The sequence below is a fragment of the Apium graveolens genome, chromosome 8 (assembly GCF_009905375.1).
Source record: "Apium graveolens cultivar Ventura chromosome 8, ASM990537v1, whole genome shotgun sequence".
In the NCBI taxonomy this organism is placed as follows: domain Eukaryota; kingdom Viridiplantae; phylum Streptophyta; class Magnoliopsida; order Apiales; family Apiaceae; genus Apium; species Apium graveolens.
Window position 1 is genome coordinate 8,641,967 of NC_133654.1, and position 12,088 is coordinate 8,654,054.

Below are 12,088 nucleotides of genomic sequence, written 5' to 3' on the forward strand. Positions count from 1 at the left end.
GGTACCATTTTATAAGGGAACATGTGATGGAAGGTACAGTGGAATTGCATTTTATTATAACAGATCAACAGCTAGCAGATATCTTCACAAAACCACTATGTAAAGCTACCTTTACAAGACTGGTAAATGAACTTGGAATGGTTTCAGGTTCTTTCTCAAAATCTGTTTAGTTTTTGTTCTCATGCATCAGACTTTATGATCAGTGTTTACAGATTGTCTTATCTCCATGTAATATGTGCTTAAATTGTAACATATTAAATATTGATTGTTATCTGATGTGATTCTATAAACTCTGAAAATGTTTTGAATGTTCTGTGACTATTCAATCCAATGAGGATTACTGTGCTAAATGTTAACCTAGTAGTCTTTAACATACTATATATCCCATGTTTGAATTAGTTATTTATGTGGAAATATCAAACACAAGCAAATTCTGATTTTGATCTTAGTCAAATTTACTTTGTGTGTCATATTACTAAGTCACAAACTAGATTCTTGCTTCTTATCTGTCAAATTCTGATGTCAGTAAATCTTAAAAATGAGCAACATGCTTGATAAGCCTCACTTATCTGAAGAAAACAATAAAAAAAAATTGAAGTCGGGTACTCCTTTGAGATCTAGAGTAAATAATTGGAAGGGAAGACCTCAGTGTATTGCTAGTATTAAGTTATATGCATTAGAAAAGCAAATAAAGTTTTCTTGGTGACTTTTCATATTCTCTGATTACCGGAGAAATACTCTGATAATAGCATAAATTCTGATAGCAGTTGTGATTCATTTACACTGAGAAGCCACTGTAAAAAGAATGTCAAAAGATGCATAAAATGAGCACAAACAGTTGAGGTGGACTCTTGCATAAATTTATTCTATACTAGACTTCACAATTAAAGGCAGATTTTAAGCAATTTTCTTAGTTATGCCTTATTTCTAAGATATACTGAAGTTTATAAGACTTTAATCATTATCTAATCATTTGCAAATACACACACTCTCACTCCATATGAATGATGAAAATTACCGTGGTGATTAAGTTGTTTCTGATAAATAGTTAAGTATTATTTGCATAAATTCTGAGGACAAGTTCTGATGAAAGTTCTGATGATTAAACTCTGAAGAAACCAAGTCAGTATTTGTGTGAAGAATCACAAAAACAGACATTCACTTTTTGAGTACAGAAGCCATGTTCTGATGACCGTTAAATTTTGATAATAGTCAAGTTCTGATGCAAGTTCTGATGTTTACGTGTCACATTCTAATTGGTTGACTTATTATTAGTTTTTATTATAACGGTCATATTTATCATAAAATAATTAAGTGAGATAAAAATAGTGATAATCATTTGGTTAATGGGTTGCGTGTTTGTTTTTGTAACAACATATGAGCAATAATTACTCCTTAATTCTCGTGCCCACTAACTACTGTTTTGACTATTTACTGGATGACAGGTGTAAAGTGTCTGTTTTACTTCCAAAAAGAGCCGTTGAGTGGAGAGAGTATAAATATTAGAGACAAAAGATTACCCAAATCTTTTACTTTCTCTCTTACTTAATCTCTTATTTACTCTCTCTCTCTTTTACTCTCTATTTTCTGACGGATTTTCTAACACGCATTTTAATAAACATCTTGTGAACACACATTTTCTCATTTATTTCTTTACAGAAATGGCACCCAAAGATCTAATCTATGATGGAGCCAAGTTTGTTCCTAATAACTACATGGCTATTCTCTCTAAGGACGAGGCTCCTTCAGAACTTCATTTCGTCCAAGACTTTCTTGCTCGAAGTGAAATAGGCTATGCACTGACCCAACCCCAGGCTCTCTCAGGCAAGCATATTCTGGAGTTTTGGCGGTCTGGTGTTTATGATGATGGTGGAAAAGCTGGGTCCCCAAGTATTATCTTTATAACAGGGAGGATTAGCATGTGGTGATCTTGTCAACTGTTCTACAAGCACTACATTACAAAGCTGGGACAATTGAAGAGACCCCACATCAGGAGGGAGTGGAGTTTTTTCTTTGACTGTATTACAAAAGCTTTTGCCAACAAATGATCAAACTTTGATGTTATACCCATAATGAGTCAGCAAATCGGGTATGCCCTTTTTAATCAAACACATTTTGATTATGCAAGTGTTGTTTTAGGGTTTATTGGTGATAGGCTGAAAGAAGATAGCAATGTAGTCTATTTTGCTAGATTTTGTCAACTTATTTATACTTTCCGTTGTCCTGATACACCACACATCTTTAGTGAGTTGATTGAATCCTTTAAGCTACACAAAAGGGCTTTCACAGACTTATTATCTACTAATAATAAGAAGACTATACTAAGACCCCTCCAAATTCCTCTATCTGTTAAACAATTCTTAGTAAATGCTGATCCTCACACATACAGTACCATATATCCTGATATAGCACCAGCTCAACCTCCATCAGTACCGACAACCAATACACAACCAGCTCAATCCTCTCAACCTCAACCACAGCCTAGCATCAGAACATATTTCCAACCAGCACAATCCTCACAACCATAACCATCAGCACCTACAATCAGAACCTCATCCTCTAGGCCTAAAAGGAATATCTCTATGCCTAGATCTCCACCAAGGAGAAAAAGAAGGATTATTCTAAGGGATGAATCTGATGAAGATGAACAGGTACAGGTTCCCACATCAGAACCTGTAGAGCTAGAAGCTGAAAAAGAAATTTTTCAGAAGGAGGTAGAAGCTGAAGAATCAACTCTTCAGAAAGAAAATGAAGCTGAAGGTTCTGGAATTCAGAAAATAAAAAGGTCTTCAAACTCGGATTCAGATAATGTCTCTTCTCCATCTAATAAATCAAGATCAAAGAAGAAGAGAGCAGGTGTGAGAATAACATAAGCTCAATATGAAGAAGCTGAAGAAGAGGATCAGGAATCTCTGATCTCAACAGAACCAATTGTCATTGAAGCCCTTCCAGCACCTGGAAACACTGTTCATGACACAGTGATTACACCTCATGTCTCTCCTATCAAAGAGAATGTTATAGTTCAAGATTCAGGATTAAGTCCTGAAATTGATATTCAAAGGCTGAACATTCCATCTGTATTATATCTGGAAGCACCACAAGCAAAGGTGACAACTCCACCAATTTCTCCACTAAATGCTGAAGTTCCTACCACACCAATTATGGATGTGGAAACAGATGAAGTTGTACCAGAATCCCCAAAAGCCAGACACACACTTGTGTTGTCAGAAGATGATGAGTTTCTTGCAAGTTCTGGAGAGTCAGCTCCAGTAAATACACCAGCTCAAATTCTTGGAAATGAGGCACTGATTAAAAAGTTTGTTGAACAAGATGCTCCTATTCCATGGGAAGAAACTCACAAAGGAGTGGAATGGACTAAGAAGTGGAATGAATCTGATTTCATTCCAAGCTTCAAAGTTCTGTCAGATCATATTGCTAAAGCTGATGAGTTGATGAAAAATTCTGACTTTAAAGCTCAACTTAAAGTCACAGCTCTCAGTACTAAAAGTCTTCAAGGTCAACACTCAATTACTCATGCCAAGGTTGATAAACTACAGGAAAATGCTGATAAACTGGACCTGATGCTCAAGCTAGACAGGAACAGGTTTATCAGACCTATTCATGAGAAAGTTGAAGCAATTGAGAAAGTTCAAGAGAAGCAACAGGCCTAACTGACTGAGGTCCTGCAAAATCAAGCCTCTCAACAAGCTCAACTGAATGAAATTCAATCTTCAGTACAACTTTTTCTCTCTCTACTTCTATCTAATGATGCCAAAAAGGGGGAGAAGGTAGTTAAGTCCAAATGCTCAACTAGTCAAGTACTAAGAAGAAGGATGATGAAGCTGATGACCAGGGAAACCCTAGCAAGGGTCAAGGTCAAGGGCAAAGCAGCAAAGTTTCTTCACAGAAACTAATCTCTAATTCAAGTAAATCTTCTACACAGAAGATTTCAAGTTCTGAAGCTGTGAATGCTCAAGTTCTGAAAGCAAGTTCTGATGATCAAAGTCTGATATCAAGTTCTGATCTTCTCATTCAAGGAGAGAGTCAAGACTCTCAGAAGTTTTTGCAAACTATGAAGCTTAAGAGAAGGGAGACCAATGTCTATTATAAAGATCCCAAGATTCAGACTCTTGATGAAGAGATTGCTAGAAGATTATTTCTCAAGCATAATCCTGGAATGGATTTAGAGAATCTCAAGGAGGAAGAAGCTAGATTTGCAGCTGAGAAGACAAATCTTAAGTCTAAAGCTTCTAATGCAAAGAAACCTCCAAGGCCTAATAAAAAAGGCATTGTGATCAAGGAAAAGTCAAATTTTGATTCCAAGTTAATATCACAAGTTGAGATTGATCTCAAAGATAAAGGGAAAGAAAAGGTTGGTGAACCAACAAAGATTCAGAAGAAGAAAATTCCTTCAGTTCTAATAGAACCTGTCTATCAAGCTATAGTGCATGATGATGATATTTTGATAGAAGAGGAAGTTGAATCTTTGAAGAGAAGGAAGAGACTGAAAAAAGCAGAGTTAACTATTGATATTGCTCAATCTACTCAAACTGTGGAAACTCAGAGTTTATCAAAATCTGAGGAGCTATCTGCTCAAGTTACAATGAGTATATGTTTTATAACTCTCTATTTACCCCAAAAGTACTTGCGTAGGCTCAAAATGTTGGTCAACAAATATTCATAACTTGAAATTTCTTAGAAATAATTTATTAAACACTTTATAAGCAAACTCGGAATAAGAAATCAGAAGTTACTTCACTCTCAAAAAACTGTCCCAACACACCTAAATACTAGTGATGACAATTTAATTATTTTGTCTTAGCTTTTCATGAAATACAAATTTAAAATTTTAAAATACATATGTTGATGAGTTCGAGAAGTTGTTCAGTAAAAGAAGGTGAGAGTAAAATAACAAATTAATTTCCGCAACCGGGTTTGCTCTTTGTTTAGTCATATTCAAAGACCGGCGAATTTAATTGTTATCTTTGATTATATATGAGTGCTATTGCGGTTAAAATAAGAAACTTGAAGTTTCTTTTCTCTCAAAGAATGACCCCATCATACCAAAATATTAGTGATGAAAGTTTAGTTAAATATTTTTTCTTACCTTTCATGAATTACAAGATTTGAAATTTTAAACTAGAGTTCGAGAGTTTCAAAAGAAGTTGTTCATTAAAATAAGTTGAGAGTGAAACCATCAAATTAATTATTTTATATATTCGTATTAGTATGTAATATGTGCCATGTATATTCTAATTCTAATATGTTCTAATATGTTGTTGGTGGGACTCGAACCTTACACTTATATATTATAAATTATAAATTTTAATTTTGATCTGAAATATCTAACAGCGCCAAATTGAGTGACAAGAGTAACTACTTTTCATTGTTTCGTCTTTATATAATATTATAGATTGATATCAATATATATGTACACATATATCTTATATGTATATGTAATATAAAAATTTAACTGTACAAATATATGCGGAAACAAGACACATACTTTTTGTATTATGGAATAAAAAATAGTATGGCTTTAATAAATTTGATAAATATGTATATTTATCTTCTGCAAAACTACTTTAAAATAATATATTGAATGTTATGTTTCAGTTAATCTTAAATGTAATTATTTATTATTTTGGTTGATAAAATAAATTGAAAAACAAACATTTTTCTTTTAAAAACATGAAAAACATAATTTTAAACATAAAATATAATATAAGCCTTTTTTAGGTAAACCTGATCAATCTTGTTAATCTTATATCCACACAAGGGGCACAAATTAGGTTACCCCCAAAATTTCTCATTGCTGCAGCAGTGCCGCCTTTGAGAAATAACAATCCCAAATATAATACATCCGAGCCCTAAATTGCCTAAATATCAAACACAATTGAAAGATGACGAGATTTACGGGGACTATTTTGGAGGATCTAATAAGAGATATATTGTTGCGCCTTCCTTCAGAGACCGTAATTGAATTAAAATTGGTTTGCAAATCGTGGCTCGCTATTTTATACCTAGATGTGCTTGCTATTTGGTATTTGTAGTGCTCCTTGGATCCTAAAACTTGTCATACCATTGTAGTAACCAGCGCTAGAACTATAAAGAAAAGACTGAATATTTCTTAAGTACGCGTCAATCTACAATATCGTTTATTTAACAAGTTGAATTTTGTGCTTACATGTATACAGTGCAATGTAAGTAGAAATTTTTATCATAATCTTAAAAAATACAAAGATTAAAATTAGTGAGTATTTGTCAACCTAGCTACATCAGTGGTCTTATCTAGGAGAAACACAAAGTATTTGCTGCAGTGATGCAAGTTAGTGTTGAGTGGAAAAGATGAGTAAATTACATTGGTTTGAATACTCGATCTTTATGACAGATAAGGTAATTAAAGTTAACTAATTCTAAACTGGGAAAAGGAAATTCTGAAGCCATTAATTAATGATATATAAGAATGTGTAAAGGGGATGCCTGTAAAAAAACAATTTTTCTTACAGGAGTTCTATTTGTGTAGCCTTATAGGTTGAAGAGAACTCTTAGTGATCTCGCTTATCCAATGACAGGGACCTTAATCTCTTCAAAGAAATATATAACTTGAGTTCTTACTTGACCAGCTACAATTAATTAACGGCCTGCTCCCGAGTTTTTTAATGGGAAGGAAGTAAGTGATTAGGAGGTAAATACTTTCATCCCATATTTGGAGTGAAAATTTTGGAGTGAAAGATTGTTAAATTTGCATTCAATAACACTTGTTTTCGCTACTTTAAAAAACTCGGGAGCACGATTACGGAGGGAAGTGAAACAACTTTACTTACCCTCCACTTGCTTTCCTTCCTTTTTAAAACTCGGGAGCAAGGCATAAGTCTTTTATGTGTTTATCATGCATGAAGATCCTCAATAGAAAGCCCGCTGTATATATTGAATGGTTCTCTACTTGGATATGTGATCTTACTATATTTTTTAACTTGAAGCAATAACTGTTATAAATCCTTTTAGCTTCAAGTTCCGACGAGAATTTAATGCTGAGACAGTAACAACCTGTAGAACAGTGACCTGACAGATTTCAAACTGTATACCATTTTTAAAGAAATCACTATCTATAGTATTTGGTCACTTATATACTCTTCTTTTGAGTTGTACAAGCGATATATGAATTATGTCTATAGTATTCTGGATAAAATTATGAATTATAGGATGTATATTACTTTAGATCTTGTAATACAACCTTTACTTGTTACATGTCACCCTCAACTTCTCACTCATATATCAACTACAGGATATTTTGTGTTTACTCCTATAATATTAGGACCAGAGTGAAAACACACAGTAAAGCTCGAAACAATATTCATTCATTTTTTATTAACATTTCTACTTCAGATTGACATCCCACGTGTTTAATAAAAAGAACGGAGCTCACATTAGTGGTGTTGGGAAGATCTCCAAGAGAGAGACAAAAAATTTCGAGAAGAACTCCTAGCACACGCTGACCTGAGCTCCTTCAGGCTTTGACATTCTTCACCTCTTATAATAAAAGATTTCAGCATTATGTTTCACATTTTTTTACTGTCAGTTCCTCCCTCAGAGAAGTTCTTGACACAAATCTCAGTTTGACATGGTATAATAATATAAGTACTACTGCCACCACCTCCATCAAGATTCTTAAATCTTTGGCTGACAGCTGGTTCAGTTTGTAGGACTTTAGAGACACTACCAATGCTTCTTTCTAGATCTATATCAGCGTTTCTATTTGCAACACCGCAATGTTGTTTCAAGTCATGCCTTCTTCGAGTATTCTTTAAATTGTAACATTGAAAGAAATTTATGTGTGTGTAGTCCATCGGTTCATTTAGAATAGACTTTCCTCTACCTTATTAGCTTATTTTTCATGAAAGCTACTCGTATATGCTATTTAGTATCTGTAGTATATTCTATTTATTATCTGCGGTATATGTTACTTATGATCTACAGATCTGGAGGAGACATAGTGAATTACCTAAATGTGTCTACAGATCTTTTGTTAAAGCATAGACTAAAATATATGGAAATACGCTATATGTTAAGGCTATTGTAGGAGACTTTTGAAACATTTTAGGAGTATAACCTTCAGGACCAATTTTTATCAAATTGAAATAGAAACCTAAAAGAGATTTGTATAGTTATCAGGAGGAATGCTGGAGACCAAGAATGGAGAATCATCTGCAAATAAATTTTTATGGCTTGCGGAGAGCAATTGTGAATGGCCATAGGGACGTGGTCTTGGATACTAACAACCAAGGCCTACTGGATAGTAAAAAATTATCCTAGGTTGTTGCGACAGGCTCTGTAGTGTGACTAGGCTTAGTGGGAAATTTCCAGGCTGGAGTAATGACCTAAAATAATATTTTTCATTCATATGATTAGAACTGTTTGGCCGCTCTACATCTACTTCAGTAAGTACCTTTTCAAGCTCATTCATCGAGTTCTTTAACAATGAAATAGATCCTTCTCAAGTTAACAATACATTTTAAGGTGGATTAGTTCTTTAATCGTCAAATAGATATCTTCAAATTTGGTTTTTGGAATCTAGGGCCTTAAATTTAATTTTGGCTTGAACTAGGCCTGTAACTGAGAAACTGGCACTATATCTTATATTTTTGAAGATGATCCGCTTTATCTTATTTCTTTGATACTCATGATATCTGACGTTAAAAGTGTTAGAATTTCAAACTCTTTTAGATTCATTATTAATATAATTAACTTCTTGGAGTAATATGAATGAAAGAAAATAAGAATCACATTAATAGTAATACAGCTATGGAGTTGAATGTGCATGCATGAACCAGTTGGAGAAATCAATGAGAAAGAATCACTGCAGTTGTGAAATTTCAAAAGAACAAAAAAAGTCAAAGAAGGTGGCTATCTAGAAGAATTATTAGTAGAAATGCAAAGCTGGAACCTGGTTGTTAATTAATTATCCCATGAAAAATGGTGGTCTGTAGTTTGACAATCTTTAGGAGCCTGCATGGTAATGTGGTCATACTAGAAGATAAAATTGTTGCTGATCGGATAGTCTAGTTTGTAGGCTGTAGTATTAATTAAGGCATGATGTAAGGCATGATGTAAACTCTAAGTCTTAAGCCTATAAATAAGGCACCCTCTGTGTAATATTATGTACTAAGTGAATTGTAAGAGTAAAAGAAAAGAGCTGTAGCTCCAGAGAGATAAAAAGGCTGAAGCCTGTGAAAGAAAATCTGTTGTATGCTCTATTTAATATATATATACAAAGTGCGTTGAGTTTGAGTTTTATTATCAAAATAATATAAACATACAGCCTGTGTTCTTGAGTCAAATAAGTTGTGTAAAGCCCATTCACATTTCCAACAAAAAGATCCTATCAGACATACAAATTTGCAAGTTACAACAGGGAGTTGCATCCATTGTCGAAGAAAAATCAGGATGTCTTGAAGTATTAAATTTGTTTTGTAGCAAAACCAACCTGCTGGGAAGACTTGCGAGGATGAAAATTTGTTTGTACTTGCATCCTCTTCTTCTTTGTATATACTACTACTCATCGTCCTCATATTCACAATCTTCATCTCTCATGTTCAATCAATACATTAAAAAGTTGATCTACTGTCTTAAAACATTTAAATAAAAGACATAACCACTACAAACATGTTGGGGCTACAAACACTTTTAATTTAGGAACCTAAAAGCACTAGCTTGTTATAAGAGGCTCAATTTCAACAGTGAGACTGTGAGATATGGTGGAATTCATCAAAGTTGAAGTAACGTCCGACACCCGAGGCTCATTTAGCCTATTTATTCCAGTTTCATTCCCATCATAGTCTTGTTGTGCAGAATGTGATCCCTTTGCATTTCTAATACTTTCTAGCTCAGCTACAACTTGTTTCATTATTGGCCTTTTCCTCCCATTGGAGTTTAAGCATCTATAAGCAATGTTTGCAAAAGCTATATCATCTCTTCCTTCCCGCCCTCACTGGTAATCCATGAATCAAGAATATCCAATATACGATTTTCTTCCATAGCCGATGAAAAAAGGTTTGCTAAACTTCGTCCTTCAGTGTCAGGTCTAGGTGGCAAGATTGGTTTCAGTCCCGTCAAAAGCTCAATAAGAACTAGCCCAAAGCTATAAACATCGCTTTTATCTATAAATTGACTTGACCAGGATCTAAGTAACGGAATGTACTTGTACTCTTGCAGTCAGGTGCGTTTGGTCAACTGAAATTGATCTTGAAGTTCCAAAGTCTGCCACTTTTGCTATGTACTTTTCATCCAAAAGTATATTTGATGACTTGATATCTCGATGATATATTGGCAATGATGCGGCGGAGTGTAAATAACTAAGAGCTCCTGCAATTTATGTGGCCACACGTACCCGGACATCCCATGTAAGTGGAAAGTATTCATTTTGCTCATTAATATACTACATCAATTTTCCGTTAGGGATTTAATGGACACCATGAACCTCAGTCAACAATTTACTTAATGTTGCTTATATTTTTTCTATATTTCAATGAACATTTTTCATGTGTGATCACTAATATGTCATCTAGTGCTAAGTAAGACACAGCTAGTCTCCCTTGTCATGGCATGCAGGACCACTTTTCTGTTAGAAGTAGCAGTCCTTGTCTTGAGCATATATTGGCTCATTGACATTTTTGTAACACAGCTTTCAGATCCATCTTATGAGACTTTTGAATTATTTTGCTTCTCTACAATTCTTGTTTTGTGTTCATCATTTGGCTGTTATTTTTCATTAAGTCACATGATATCAGAGCTGCTAATGAAGAAACACTAGTAGAGTGAATTGAATAGAGAGTCTAGCAGTAGTTCAGTGTTTAGTAATCTCATAGCTGAAGCTCGTGTATTTCTCTCCAATAGTGTGTACCTTGTGTGTGTGAGCAGTGCTCTTACTTTTGTGAAATCAAGTCATGGCCAGTGGTAGTAAATTCTCCTTCTCAAATATGCAGAACCCTCTTTTTTTACATCCGTCCGACAATCCATTATCCATCAGTGTCACCAAGCTTCAAGGTGCAAGTGATTACCGTACTTGGAAGAGATCTATGGAGATACAACTCTCCTCCAAACGGAAGCTGGGTTTTGTGGAAGGCACCGAGATACGGAGCACAACAGAAATAAGTGAAGCGGTACAGTGGGACACATGCAACAGTATGGTAACTTCTTGGATACATAATAATATATCTGACTCTATTAAACAATTTGTCCTTTTTATAACCTCTACGTCTGAAGTGTGGAAACAGCTTGAAAAATGTTTTCAATTAACCCATGGATCTCGTAAATATAAACTCAGTAAAGAACTTTTTGGGTTGAAACAAAATGGTGCTAGAATAGTAGACTACTATACATCCTTGAGTAGTCTTTGGGCTGAATTGGATTCTATGAATCTTTTGCCCACCGTTACTACAGTTAGTGAAGAAGTGTTAGCTCTGTTAAAAGCTATCCAAACCCAAAAGGAGGAGTCTCATCTCTTCCAGTTTCTGAATGGCCTAGATGAGTCTTATGGACCTCTACGCAGTCAACTCCTGATGTTGTCACCCTTACCCAGTGTGGAAATGGCCAGTGCTGCTATTCAACAAGAGGAATCTCAAAGAGATATCCTCAAAAATCCTCTCACCTGTGATTCTGATATGTCAGCTATGTATAGCAAAACATCCTTTAACCCAAGAAAACCATTGGTGTGTGGAACGTGTGGTGGTAAAGGTCACAGTAGTGACAAGTTTTAGAACATCATTGGCTACCCCAGATGGCACTACAAATATAAACCCCCTCAATATAATTATTCATCTCGTAACCAAAATACATTTAATGCCCGTTGGTCCAACAAAAAACCCAACTTTGTCTCCAAAGGTCCATCAGTTGCACATGTTACTACAGAACACTCACACATAGACCCTAATAACCCATATGTGACCTTGTCAACACAACAGTTACAACAGCTGCTTCAACTATTGCCCATACAACCTCAGTCAATGTCCCATTAAATTGATGATTCCCACATGGAAAGCCCATTTTCAGGAATGATATCATGCCAAAAAGTTCAGACAAACCCTCA

At 34.7% G+C, this 12,088-nt stretch overlaps 1 protein-coding gene across 1 annotated transcript; it reads left to right on the forward strand.

The window, feature by feature from the left end:
• The first annotated feature begins 10,946 nt into the window (after positions 1-10,946).
• On the forward strand, positions 10,947-11,759 carry LOC141679244 (uncharacterized). The gene has a single exon (XM_074485749.1). It carries the CDS (start codon positions 10,947-10,949, stop codon positions 11,757-11,759), a length of 813 nt encoding a protein of 270 aa, XP_074341850.1.
• Positions 11,760-12,088: the final 329 nt, after the last annotated feature.